At 34.2% G+C, this 15428-nt stretch overlaps 1 protein-coding gene across 1 annotated transcript in view; it reads right to left on the bottom strand.

Moving 5' to 3' along the window:
- LOC144966087 (ferroportin-like) overlaps nucleotides 1-14593 on the bottom strand; it is a 21376-nt gene extending 6783 nt beyond the window's left edge. The window contains exons 1-8 of the mRNA XM_078902148.1: nucleotides 14183-14593; nucleotides 11444-11499; nucleotides 9423-9582; nucleotides 8177-8416; nucleotides 6832-7047; nucleotides 6037-6104; nucleotides 5741-5839; nucleotides 1803-2034 (exon numbers count right to left, since the gene is read on the bottom strand). Coding sequence (XP_078758274.1) covers nucleotides 1803-2034; nucleotides 5741-5839; nucleotides 6037-6104; nucleotides 6832-7047; nucleotides 8177-8416; nucleotides 9423-9582; nucleotides 11444-11499; nucleotides 14183-14231 — 1120 coding nt within the window. The 5' untranslated portion in view covers nucleotides 14232-14593. The remainder of the gene's footprint in view (nucleotides 1-1802; nucleotides 2035-5740; nucleotides 5840-6036; nucleotides 6105-6831; nucleotides 7048-8176; nucleotides 8417-9422; nucleotides 9583-11443; nucleotides 11500-14182) is intronic.
- Nucleotides 14594-15428: the final 835 nt, after the last annotated feature.

The raw sequence follows: 15428 nt of genomic DNA on the forward strand, positions 1-15428 counted from the left end.
ACATTGTATTTAAGGCGGCACAAATCCGAAATACAGAATCAAATTTTATTGGTCTAGTTACTTTAACTAAATTTGACCTACTTTGTATGTGTGTGTGTGTGTGTGTGTGTGTGTGTGTATGTGTGTGTGTGTGTGGAGAGGGGGGTATTGCAATTGTTTGTCTTTATGTGTGCATATGTTTGCATATGTGCGTATATTTGTGTGTGCATGTATGTGTGTGTGTGTGTGTGTGTGTGTGTGTGTGTGTGTGTTAGAATATTAATGAGACATACTCACAAAAGAGCATCAATTATCTTGTACAAAACGTGTCTGTTAACTTTCACCTGTTCATTATAACGACTCACAGACGCAGCATGTCCTGTTTCCAACTGATTTCTTATATCTACAACGTTGAAAAGTTTATATTTAACAGCATCTGTGACATGGCTATTTGATTCAGAATGTTTCTTCAGTGCCTGAGAGATGTGCGCAATATCACTGAATCCTCCTGTTGTCCGTTATAGCTTACATCACCAAAAATCAAGCAATAAAAACAATGAAGCGTTTTACGGCTTTCACTTACACTGGCAGTAAGCCATTCAACAGTTTAAAAATAATCATTAAATCGGCGCTGTCTCACCGGAGTGTTAGAAACTAAGTTAAAATTCACTGGTTTGTGTGGACCTAAATCTTTCACCATTATTTTCTCTTGAGGGGATAAGTGTCGGAATTGATTTTCAATTTAAAAATCAACATGATTCATGATTGGTTACAAATTACAGAAATAACTTTTTAAAATAAAATGATTCAAGAAATCTTTCCAAAGATAAAAACAGGTAGGTTTCATAAACAATGACAACAGCGATAAGACATTTTCTCTGAATACTAACGGTATGGCACACAACTTTAGAATAATTGAATTTAAAAATCCACATTAAATTCCAAACGCAAAGTACTTGTTAACTTCACACACAATCAGCGACATCTTTATAATTATACTATTATTAGACAATGCACACAATACAAGTTGAGTAGGGATCGTTGGGAGTGTGCGGGGATGAAGGACTCCGTGGGGTCAGGGATTTTTATTTATAGTACCTTGGGGCTCTTCTCGGTGCATACTTTGTTTAATGTTCTTTTTGATATTTAATATATATTTAAGCAAAACCAACAATGATAAAATATATATTTATTGCCATTCTCTTCATCCGTATATCTTAGTGAAGCAAAGCCTCTTCTTTCAGTGATAAAACTGATAGGGTTTTAATTTATCCCAAGTAGGACCTCAGGGCGTGCATCGCTAGATTGGCCGTCTTGGCCTAATTATTTAAGCAGTGAAAGACAATAGTTAGTTGGGGAGGGAGGGTGGAGGGAGATTGGGGAGTGGTAACACTAACTTTCTTCAAGGTACAACAGAGTATAGGATAAGGACAGGACGGCCAATCGAAGACTGGCTCATATAAACAACAAAAAACTTCCCCACCACACCACACCCTCCGCTCATTGTCACCCCGCGCAGGCCACGGGGGAAAGATGAAACGTGCCGATTTGACGCCACCTTCGCGGAGCGACGCACGAGTCATCAAATATTATATTCAAAACAAAAAGCAGTATGTGCTAAATTTTTAATTTTATCAAAATTTTAAAATTGAAGTTTTTTGTTTGGTTGACATGCTAATCTACGGAAAATATAGGGCGGCACAAAACAACTTCGCTCAATTGACCGACCGCCAGTGATCACAAACACTGCTTAAAGTTAAAATTCTAGCATCGACAAAAATAATCAAATCTAAACTGTCAATAAAACCAAAACTCAAACTTACCAACAGTAACATTGTCTAGCCCGAGCACAGTCATATACAAACAGGCTAAGCCTATGCCAGCGTGGGCTACTGGGTACTTGATATAGATGGGCCAACCTTTGTACAGCCTCTCCACAGTCACCAACATCTTGGAGCAACAAGTATTTTCTTTATCAGGTTCCGCCTCTTCCTCTCCGTCATCCTCTAAACCTTCTGCACCCCCGTCCACACTGGTTTCATTCATTCTAAGAGGCTGTTAAAAGAAAAAAAAATCTGTATTTTAATTCTTGGAAAATCTGCATCTACGTCCACACTGGTTTCATTCATTCTAAGAGGCTGTTAAAAGAAAAAAAAATCTGTATTTTAATTCTTGGAAAATCTGCATCTACGTCCACACTGGTTTCATTCATTCTAAGAGGCCGTTAAAAGAAAAAAAAATATCTGTATTTTAATTCTTGGAAAATCTGCATCTACGTCCACACTGGTTTCATTCATTCTAAGAGGCTGTTAGAAGAAAAAAAATCTGTATTTTAATTCTTGGAAAATCTACATCTACATCCACACTGGTTTCATTCATTTCAAAGGGTTGATAAAAGGGGGAAAAAAAAAGAATTCTATATTTCCATTTTTTGAAACAGACATATGTTGTCCACTTCCTTAAAACGGTATTATGTTGGTGTGATAAAGTTGTTCAAATTTGAATGCATAGACAAAAACAATAATCTGATGTTTGGGTGAAGTTGCCTTGTTTTATTGATTGGATGAAGTTGCCTTGTTTTATTCAGGACAATATATCAGGGTTGCCGATTCATGAGGAAAGAACTGACTAAACTTTCATTCAGGCCAACCGACCCCTATCAAAACAATGACCTCCAGAAAAAGACAATAGTTACTTACTTTATTCCGTTTGCCAGGTAATTGAAAGATATGCGGGGGTTTTTTAACATGAAATTCCATAAATAATCGGCAACCTTGATAGATGCACTTCCTTGAAATGACAAAAACTAAAATCCCACATGTCTTGTCATTATGACTTTAAAATCCGTTTTCGTATCTTGTTCTCACTAACATGATAATGGTTGGAGACAGTAGATTACTTTTCATGCTTCCTCAATCATCTTGTCAGCCAAAAAAAAAAAAAAGAAAATAAAAAAAAAAGGACACAAACAGTTAAAAACGACATGTAATACAAAATGATTTGGATTGACATCATGTGAAGCCTTCAGCCAGTTGGACCAGACAGCTGGTATGTAAAATGTTCAGATAGTCAGATAGTAGTTTAACTGTTTCAAGTTCATCTTCAAGTGAAATGAAAAAGAACAAATTTATTCCATTCTTAATTATATGAATACATGATAGTTGAGCTCCTCAATTGAAAAGCACTTCTTAGATGTTATTTGCTATTCTTGTCTCTAAAAACAAAGTTGTCGTATTGTCTCTAAAAACAAAGTTGTCGTATTGTCTCTAAAAACAAAGTTGTCGGATTGTCTCTAAAACAAAGTTGTCAGATTGTCTCTAAAACAAAGTTGTCGGATTGTCTCTAAAACAAAGTTGTCGGATTGTCTCTAAAAACAAAGTTGTCGGATTGTCTCTAAAAACAAAGTTGTCGGATTGTCTCTAAAACAAAGTTGTCGGATTGTCTCTAAAACAAAGTTGTCGGATTGTCTCTAAAACAAAGTTGTCGGATTGTCTCTAAAACAAAGTTGTCGGATGGTCTCTAAAAACAAAGTTGTCGGATTGTCTCTAAAAACAAAGTTGTCGGATTGTCTCTAAAAACAAAGTTGTCGAGTTGTATCTAAAAACAAAGTTGTCGGATTGTCTCTAAAAACAAAGTTGTCGGATTGTCTCTAAAAACAAAGTTGTCGGATTGTCTCTAAAAACAAAGTTGTCGGATTGTCTCTAAACACAAAGTTGTCGGAATGCATTTCAATTTCTTTCATTTAGCAGGTTATCTAGCCCCGAGAATACACACTCATACTGTGTTCTTAAGATTTAAATCACTGAGAATTCATGAGAATTCATAACATAAATGAATGATTTATCAATTTTGGCAATTGCTCGCCTCATAAAATCAATCTCTTGTAGTGAGCATCAAATTAATTTTGTTTTTCTCTATACTTCAAATTTGTATATGAAATATTTTTATGATTATTAATATTTTACTGGCACTATAATGACCTAAAACTGTTGTAAGAGCTCTAAAACCCCTAAAAATAAACAATGATAAGAGCTGTTTAAATTATAAATAGACTGATATTGTTTTACTCGTCACATAAACAGACCTGCCAACCTTCCCAAAATGAAAAGTGTATTTTATGATCCTAAAAAGTGTATTTTGTCCGCATGTGTGGAAAATAAAAGTGCACAAAATACAGAAATTTATATAAAAGCTATCATCAAACCCAAATCAAAAATAAACTCCGATTTTCATCATTCAAACATTCATTTGCAGCAATCACTAGTAATTACAAAATTATCTGTTTATCGAGAAACTAAAACTTAATGACCATTTTAAATCAGTATAAGGCTCAGAAATTGCAATATCTAAGGATATTGCTTTCGAAACACTCAAAGAAATGACCAAAAGACCCCTGAACGAGGAAGTGGTGGTTGTAGCGATGGTGCTCTAGTGGTGGTGGTGATGGAAAAAGTGATGTGGTGGTGGTGGTTGTGGCAGTGACAATGCTGTGATGGTGGTTGTAACCGTGGTGATGGTATGAGATGATGATGCTGATGTCCCAAATGAAGTTGTGATGGTGATATACATCTGCCAGCCCAGTAAATCAGTTGAAGATTTTGAGATAAAATATTTGTGAGAGTGGTCTTCAATCTAAAAGAGATGACAATTTGCAGCGGTGACAAGATAATTTCCATTATGTTATCAATTGATCCATCTCTCTCTCTCTCTCTCTCTCTCTCTCTCTCTCTCTCTCTCTCTCTCTCTCTCTATATATATATATATATATATATATATATATATATATATATATATATATATATACATATATATATATATATATCCCTTTTTTTATAGCATTTTCTACTCCTCCTCCTACTACAACTACAACAATTCCTACTGGACTAGTACTATTACTACTACCACTACTATTTCTACTCCTACCACTATTACTACTACTACATACTAATACTATTACTGTTGGTCAAATGATGGGAAATTCACACATATCACAGACAAGTTAAATACTTCTAGAGGATTCATTTTGAACCATTTTGTTCCTAAAGCTGCCCAGTTAGTAATCAAAAAAAAATCACTCATACAGAATAATAAATCTTAAAAAACGTTCATTAAATTTTTAAAAACAAAATAGAGTAATTTTAGTAGTTATAAAGGGAAATAATCCATTTATGTTTAAGCTTATCAGCAATGCAGTTTTTAATTGAAAGCTTCATTGCCAAAGATGTTAGTTAAATTTAATTATCACTTTAAATTTTCTATTTAACAAGTGGTAAAAGCTTAAATGTGGCCTGAGGCCATTTAAAGTATAAAATAAGCTTAAATGCATAATTCTATACAAATCCTCAAAAAGTTATGAGAAAAATATTGGTGAAAACCGGCAACATATAACTAACAGAAATGATAACAATTGTACTAACTATGATGTATCATTCAGAAAACACGGTCAATTGATGTATGACATGTCATTTTCGACATCATTCATGCTTCAAAAAGAAAAATCAAAATATTACAACAAATCGTACTAAAGGAATCGTATCCACGTATTTGAGTCCAAAAATCGTACTAAAATAAGATTAATCGTACCAGTTGGCAGGTCTGCATAAATATACAGATTCCAGGGTTCTGCAAATGAGCACTGAATTGTATACATATGTAAGAATTTATTAGAACGACTGGGCTGAACTAGATGTAAAATAAAATTCAATAACGATTCAACCCATCGTTGAATGACTGGTTTGTAACGATTTGACATGATTCATACCGTTGTTTGTTTGACCTTTTCACTTGTTTCGACTTCAATCCCGCTTGCATCATGAATTTGACCCTCTTCTTCTTTCTTTGCATCATGGTCATCATCTGCCTGAGAATATTAAATACCGACAGCAAACCTATGAGAACTCATAAATTTTATATATTACATGAAAAAAATATTTTAACACTACGACACCTTTCAAATAATTTTCAAACAGCTTGAGAGTTAAAATGTTTAAGTTGATAAAGTGAAAAAATACATCTACTGTATTTTCAACAATAATCTATGATCTAGAGAGTGCTCACCTTGACCTTGGCATACACTACATCCTCCATCTCACGACCTTCCTTGGGTTTACTTTTTTTATTGATGCCTGATAAAAGAAAGGAATAGTTTTTACATCATATATATATTTTTTTAAATTTTTTTATCTGATCTTTTTTTTTTTTAACTGCAATGAATGTAACAACTGTGATTCACGCTCTGTCCGTTATGTGCTTGTTGAATGAAACTAAATAAAGTTTGAAAACTTCAAATAAATATGACTTGACTTTAAATGTAAATAAAAACAAAATAAATGAATAAAAACTATCTTTTAAAAAACACACTCACACACATAAAACACTGAGAGAACTCAATGTGAAAATAGAATTCCAAAAAGGGGATGTAACCTGCAGTCTCAATGGCAACCTACTTTAAATTCCATTCCCTCAATTTTAATCACAAGTTCAAGCCATGGATTAATTCACTAAACTAACACAGACTATTCCATATTTGACTGTGGTTAGTTTTAGCCAGTCAAATCCTACATTTTTCTGAGACAATTTATTAAAACTATTATTTTTTATTTTTACACAATATTTCTAATTGAATAAATCGGTATTAGTCCGTACATGCCAATTTGATTTTAGATTGAGTATCTAAGTATATATTGTTTTCAATTTTGAAAAGAACCAAAAGTCTATTTGGAGAGTGGACAGCATGGAAGCTAGGGTTGAGTGAGTTAATATCACTTAGAATTCAGAATTTACAAAATTCCAAACTAGTTTGGCTGTTAAAAATTGGACAAATTTCAAGGAGCGAAATAAAAGTAAAATTACCTTTAGCTTTTATAAAATCTTTCTTGGCTCTCAAAGCTGGGACAGTAGTGTATACCATCCACAGTAAATAGTACTCAACAATAACGGACACCAGATTCCAACCACCAATGAACAAAGCTCCAATTTCGACTCCAGTCGATCCCATGATGATTCCAGTCGCCATCGGAGCAAGAACCTGAGTTGTCAGATCGATACGCCTCAATGTTGCTGTCATATCTGGGAAGTAGAGACAAGAATATTTTGATGACTTCGGTCACGCATCATTCAACTTCATATATTCAATTTTCTCATTTCCGGCCAAAGCCACTCTTCAACCAATGACGCTTCTGATCTATAAATATTGGGTAAAACTATCCAATGAAAATGCTTTATTTTGACATGTGACAAAGCCGTTCATGCCCATTGGACTGTTATACCCTCCTAGTTGGGGTCAGAGGGACAGTGGAATTACGTTGACGGGAAAGCTTTTTTCACGAGTAATACGATATCAACGTGCCGAACTGGTTCAATGTGAAACGCATTTTCATTAGCTTTTTTAATTGTATTTTTTAAAGATATTTTTCTCAAATTAAGATGGTATCAAGATGTAGCAATTAAGCGGAGAAGGTGTGCGATTAAGCAGAGCAATTATATAGAAAAGATTTCGTTTTTCGGGAATGTGTACAATATAAGCAGAGTGTGCGATTAACCGATGTGCAATTAAGTGGAGTGAACTGTGTATGCTCAGAACTGCCAGGAATCATGACTTGGTGCTGTCACTATCACTTCTTCCAACAGATTGTTCCATTCCTTGTTGTTCATGGAGAAAACTCTGTTGCCTAAATGTTGTATCTGATCTGTTGATTTCGTATGTCAAGTCCGTATCTTAAAATAATGTCAAATGCATGGCTCAATCACCTATGTATGATTACTTTAAAAAACTGTGAGGTTTTCACTGACGTATAAAAGAAAAACTTTAAAAAGAAACTTCAAACACATCTCTTTAGAAAATCATTTGATGTTTAACATTTCTATTAGGCCTACATGTTATAGATAACCTAAATTTTTATCTTGTAGCACAGTGCGTGGTAATTAAATTACAAATTGATTAATGCTATTCCAATATGATAGATTTTATGCTTAAATTATCAATTTATTGTTGTGTTTTATTTGCATTGTAAAGCGCCTCTGAGCACATTGTGGATCTAGGCGCTATATAAATTCATTCATTCATTCATTCATTATACTAGTTTCTCCTGAATGCGACTTAGAATTTGAAATAAAATTACCTACTTCTATTATATATTATACAATATCTATCTAAAGTATGTTAAGAAATGTAAACTAAAACAGAAAAGATACTTACTTGCCAGTGCATCAGTGTCACCCTTGCAGATCTCAACAATCCAGTCTTTCTCGACAGCTAGTTTCCTTGCTAGGCTGTTCAGCCGTGAGAATACACCCAAGATAATGGTGATGGCATAGAAAACGAATTTGGCCCACTCACCCCAACCATTGATTTCATCTTTGTATTCCAGATACAGATAGATAAGAATTGCGCTGGTCACCACAAAACTATTTTGAAAAACAAGGGCAACTTGGGCAGCTAGAGAAAAAAAAACAACAAATATTTAAGTAATTTTTAACAATATTCAATTAACTGATTCATGATTATGATGCTCTTGACCAGGTTCATTCATTTGTTAAAATCAAAATTTGATTCAGAGAATTCCTTTTTTTTTTTTCCAAATCATAGAAATCATTCAACAGTCACTACTTTCAAGAAAGGAAGAAAAAAAAAAAAAAGAGAAAGGTGAAAAATTGCATTTACTATTTTTAAAAGCAATAGATTGTATTTAAGAGTAAATATAAAATTGTTGAATTCAATCCTTGGTATATCATTTCACAGTTTCTAAGTCACTAAATTAATCAAGATGTCGTCATACACAGAGTTCGAATCCTGACCTTTAGAATGATAACGATAGTACAATGTCTTATCCATTCCACAATCCAACCCATTATCTCTTTTGTCTCCTTTTCCCTTTGTGATTACAACCACAACAACAACAATAAGCTATACTGTACAAGAGTTGAATTTGTCATGGCAGATGTATTCAACAAAACCATTAAGATTTTCTCACAATAATTTCTAAACTTTGAGTCCATTTAAGGGACAGGATATCCTTATTTTTGAAAGCTTCAACCGTCTAAGAAGTGTGCCATAGAACTTAAATACAAGTCATATTATATACAATATATCTATAATATTATACAATCAGCTAATATGAGGGTTCTGAGTGCTCAGTTGGTAGAGCACTCACCTCACCTGAAAAGGTACTGAGATCAACCCTGGGTGCATACAAGATTTTTTTCCGGACTCCCTTGTCCACCCAGCAGTGATTGTGCAGCTGGATCTGTTAGATATGGCAGAAGGTACTTTGCGAGAGACTAGTGTCCTATCCAAAAGCAATTGGTATTTTTCACATCACGCTATAGAAACCTGGATAAAATTTAGCTCCATGAGCCTAATGGCTCTAAATCTGAAGAACTTTTTTTTAAATAAGCCAATTTACTTGACTGAGGTACTAACTGATATATTATGAATGCTATACCTTTGAGTCGAGGTGTGTTGTCGACTATATCTCCTATGAAAGCCCCGAATAACAAGACACTGAAACCCATGCACAATCCATAGATAGCTGTCAGCTGCAATGACCCTGGATTCAAGTAAATTAGAAAGATGCCCACTCCAAATGACCACATTCTGTCGCCCTTTTGAATTTAAGAAAAAAAAAAGAAAAGACAAATAAAAGAAACAAAACAACTCGAGGCTGAGCTGCTTGTCCAACAAGATTAAAAAGATTTAAAAGACAGGCTATAAGACTTTTCCAAAACATTTTCAGCACCAGTTTTTACTTACTTTTTTATTGCAATACTCAATTTAAAATTGAAATATGGTCATTTTTTAAATTGTCATCATTAAACAATTTACAATATACAGGCCTGCGCATTTTTCAGGAAGTCTGAAAATTTTCAGTTATTATGTTCATAACAATTAGAATGTGATACACACTCTACTGATTATCACCATGATGTACAATTACTTGCAGGTCATCAAAATTAATGAATGCGTCTATGGCCTTGATATCCGTACTGCGATCAATATTGTCAGTCTCAAGTATTTTTTAATATCTAGTTAGGTAATCGGTAACAACACAACTGATGAAAATAATTACAACAGACTTTATTGTCTTTCTGGGACAGTGAAATCATAATCATAACAATGCCGTAGAAAAAAAAAAGCGAGACACTTCTTACATAAAATGCGTGATTTGCAATTCAATTTTTCAGACTTTTGGGCTGAGGTTTGGTCTCTGCTCCAAATAACAAAGATAGCGGAATTCAGATTCATGACCTTGTGACCTCGGATGACAAAAGTAGTTTCACGATGGATGGCACAACCATTATCAGTAAAACCCATTAGCAGAAATTAGGCATTTTCGGATCTTCCCGATAGTCTAAAATAACAAGAGTGATATGACCATGGATTACGATCTATCACTTGGCTTTGGAGTTTCCATGAAAGGTAACAATAAAGGGTTTCAATGTTGACAGCTGAAAGACTGAAGGTAGCCTATGGGCTGAAAATTTACAGGCCTGATTATATGTGTAGCCTTTATTGGTTGGTCTTTTTATAAGACCATCGATCAATCATAATATATCTTTATTGTCCCCCAAAAAAGTGGCAATTTGTCATTTGGTTACACATTTATAACAATACAATATTGACATAGACACACTCACACAAGATGCACACTAGTAGCATAGTAGTTATCGTAAAAAAAAAAAAATAATAATAATATATTTTTTTTTTAAATTAAACGGCATCAAAAACAACACCATCATCATCATCATCATCGTCATTGTCATCATCATCATCATCATCATCATCGTCATCATCATCATCATCACCAAATCGTTAATTGGAATGCCACTGCTGTTCTAATTGTCCGTCATCTGAATTCCTGAAATTTATGTGGGATGCAACAATTAGACCTTCTACATTATATTACAATAAAGGACACAATAACTGTGTTTCTTACTAACCAGAGTGTGTAGTTAGAATGATGATAATTCTTATTTCCTTTTGTAAATATTGGGCTCCATTACACATTACATGTTACCCAGACTTTACAACTTAAATCTGACAAATAATTTCAAAATAAACACGTAACAGAACAGTATAATCATCCAATAAAAACCATTATTCAAAATTTTAAAATTTAAGCAAAACCTGAAAAGATGGGTATGAAGCATTGCAAGATACAACAGAAAGAATAATACCAAAAAAAAAGTCATGTTAAAAAAAAAATAAAATTAAAAGACATTTTTCTTGTATTTCTCTTTCTGCTTTGTCTTGCACTGTTCCAAACAAGCCCGTTCAGATTTATTATTTACACCAGTGCCTGTTCCAAAGTTTTTCACCGTCAAAATATTTTAAAAACTACAAAGAAAAAGGCTCTTAGGACAAATGGAGATTCAGGCAGCAACCAATGGCATGCAAACCACGGAAAATGAAAAACAGTTTTAATTAAAGTTCATATGTAGAGAGGCATTTCATTTAAATACTAACCCATGCTGACAGAAAGTGACTGCTGTAAACAGAAATGCTTGTTTTGCTGAAACATCCTGAAATTATATTTTCAAAAATTATCAATGGGTTAGAATTTTCTCTTAAATGATGATGATGATCATGACGATGATGATGATGATGATGATGATAATAAAGATGATAATACTTTACCTACTTTTTAAATCAAACCCTTGGGCTCCCCATTGGCCATCAACTGTCTCCCTCCAGCTCACTCTGCTCTGGACTGTCATCTCCATTTCACTCCAACTCATCCACCCTTCTTCAGCTCTTCTGTTATTGACCTCCTTCGTGTGCTTCTAGGCCTTTCCGTCATCTACTTCAGATTCCATGCAAGGGCTTGCGAGTCGATTTGTGCGGCTATGTGGTCTAGTGGTATGACACTCGCTTTCGGATCAGACGATCCTGGGTTCGAGCCTCACGCTCGGCGCATAGTTGAGTCTTTGGAAAAGGCTCTTTACTCACATTCTCTCACCGTACTCAGGTGTAAAATGAGTACCTGGCCATTAACAGCGTAGTCTTCGTCCGAAAAATTGTAATATCGCCTAACAGGCGTTATGTCCCGTCCTACATGTTAAATGTTGCTGTTTACCAGGTACCCCTTGTAAAGCGCTTTGAGCACGTTTAGTGGAAATTGCTCTAAGCTCAATTTTTTTTTTTTTTTTTTTTTTTTGTACTGTGGCTTTCTTAGCCCATCCCCAATCGATCTCCATTTCTTGCGCTGGATTACCACACTGACAGGCTCCTGTTTTGATTTCTTCCGCAGTTCATAATTGTTAATTTTTTCTGGTCATCTAAATGTGTACCTATATTTATCGCAGACAGGAATTCAGGAAAGTCTGTATCTTATAATACCTTTGTAATTCACCATGATTCTGCGCTGTATAAAAATATAGACCTCAAATTAGAATTGAAAATGCATAATTTTGTGTTGATGTTGATTTCTTTGAAATTCCAGCCCTTCTTCAGGCTGACAAAAGACGTTCTAGCCTTTTTAACGCATTAAATAAGACAATTATTGCCCCTCCTTGTCCATCCACAACACTGCCCAGGTAAACAAAGGAGTCAACTTCCCTGATTGTCCCTCTGTTCACTGTGATTGGTCTACAGGATGTTGTGTTGATTTTCATAATTTCAGTTTAATGGTAATAATAATAAGAATAATAATAATAATAATAATAATAATAATAATGATGATGATGATGATGATGATGATGATGATGATGACAATAATAATAATAATAATAATAATAATAATAATAATAATAATAATAATAATAATAATAAAAATAATAATAATAAATAATTAAAAAAAAATAATAAAAAAAAATAAATAAATAAAATAATAATAATAATAATAATAATAATAATAATAATAATAATAATAATAATAATAATAACAGCGTCGACAACGACGATAATAACAATAATAATAATAATAATAATAATAATAATAATAATAATAATAATAATAATAATAATAATAATAATAATAATAATAAAAATAATAATAATAAATAATAATAAAAAAATAATAAAAAAAAAAAATAAATAAAATAATAATAATAATAATAATAATAATAATAATAATAATAATAATAATAATAATAACAGCGACGACAACGACGATAATAACAATAATAATAATAATAATAATAATAATAATAATAATAATAATAATAATAATAATAATAATAATAATAATAATAATAATAAAAATTTAATGGATAAGTTTCTAATTTGACAAAGGCTGAATTGTTGTCTTTCACTTAGTACAGTGTTTTTTCATAGTTCAATGATATAAGAACTTAAAAGTAAAAGGAGGGAAGAAATAAAAATAAAGATAATCAATATTAGAACAGCATTGAGTAATTGAGCTCAATCAGAGGACCCAGATAGCTCAGTGGTAGAGCACATAACTCACAAGCAAAAAGACCGGTATCAATCCCAGGTGAAGTGAAGGTTGCCCCTCCCCCCTCCCCACACACACACACACCCCACCCCCTACAAATCCGGCACATCAGCAGTGATTGGGTAGTTGGATTTGTTAATATATGGCAGAAAGTATTTTGCCGTCATCTAGCTATCTAAATGGTTGTCAATTTAACTCTACAGAAACTGGAATAAACCCCGGCTTCATTGGCCTTATGGCTCTGAAGGACAGTGCCCATTATAAGTTTAATCAAAGACCAAGACAATCGAAAGGGGAAAAGAATTTAATGACCAATGTCAATAGCATCAGCATGAGAGAGAAGAACAGACAGCTCACGGAATAGAGACAGTTTCATTTAGTGCGCTCTTTGATGCAGATGCCACGAAGTTTTCTCCTCACCATACAAAAAATGGTACTACCGCAAACTCGGGGACCCAAATAATTTTGGGGGTTTGGGAGGGGGGAAACTTTTTTTTTTAAAGTCTAGTAGGGGGTTTGGGAGGGGAGAGACATATATAAAAAAAAAAAAAAAGTTTCCCCCCTCCCAAACCCCCAATTTTTTTTAATCCCCCCCCCCCCCCCCCTCCCAAAACCCCAAAATTATTTGGGTCCCCGAGTTTGTGGTAGTACCCCCACTCTACTTTCATAATCATCATAATGATTCATTGAAAACCAGGCGGTTAAAGTTAGAAATAATTAAATAAATAAAATAATTGAATGAATGAATGAATGAATGAATAAATAAATTAAGTAAGAGATGTAGAAATTTTGCACTCATAAGTACTCACGTCGAGTGTCTGAAGTCCGCAGAGGTGAAGATTCATTTTCGGTAGCCATATGATCTATCTTTCTTCGGATTACGATTATGTAGTTTCCAGTTTTCCACGAAAAGACAGATAAACATTAGCTCCTTAGCCTTTGATTACTTCGACTTTCGTAAAGATAAAGATTGGTGGTGCACACATTCATTCATTCATTGCAAGGCGCGAGAAAACCCCTATTCTGTTGTTAACTGGATCAAAGGAATCCTAATGCACTTCAAAATGAATAGAAATTACTTAGCATTCGTATCAAGAATAATTTGTTTTTGCTGGCGGTAGGTATCCCTGTCCCTTGTCTATGTAAATAAATACTAAATACACAGAGCGGAGCGCGTCGGTGCGTCGTGTAAGCTCTGACCTTGACCCCGAGAGTTCATTGACTGGTTATAGGAAAATTTCGGTCTTTACTTCAAATAGAAAAATAAAAATCTATCTCTGAACATTGTTGCTGCTTCACTTCGACATAATACCTCATTGAGAGAGTGGGTTACAAAGCAACGATTCTGTAACCATAAAAATACCTCGTTCCAACAATTTCCTGAATGATGACAAAGTTTTACAGGATAATCGCCCAGAGCATTCAGATAGCATGGTGCACATGAGGTCTTGGATAGCTCATAGAGTCACGATCTCCCTGGCCAGGCGGAGTTGCCGTACCAGCAAGGTCGCGGGTTCGAGCCCAAATCGCCGCCGCGAAATTTTTTATTCTCTGTTGTCTTCTGACACTTTCCTACTCACTTCAGTTCTTGGTGCACATGAGGTAGCTTTAGAAAAATGTACCATACTAAACCACTGAATTAGAAGTTGGTCTGCTGACGACTTAAATTATGAGGTAGATTTTAAAAAAAAAAAAAAAACAACACAACTTAAGCTTCTACGCTTTACAAGGGGTCCCTAACCAACAGAATCATTGAACATAATATACGACGAGACATGGCGCCTGTTAAGTGATATTAGAGAACTGTCTTTAGGTCAGAGACAACGCTGATAGCGGTCAGGTAATCAGTTTGCACCCGAGTAAGGTGAGAGAATGTGAGTAAGGAGCAATTTTCCAAGGACTCAACTATGCGCCACTCAGAGCGGGGCTCGAACCCAGAGCTTTCCGATCCAAAGGCAAATGTCATACCATTAGGCCACACAGCCGCACCATTAACCCGAGTATAAACGTTCAATGTTACACACAGTTTTTTGTGTTGGTCCGTTATACTTCGGG

This window comes from Berghia stephanieae, chromosome 2 (assembly GCF_034508935.2).
Source record: "Berghia stephanieae isolate SIO BIC M18660-M18661 chromosome 2, UCSD_Bste_1.3, whole genome shotgun sequence".
NCBI lineage: Eukaryota > Metazoa > Mollusca > Gastropoda > Nudibranchia > Aeolidiidae > Berghia > Berghia stephanieae.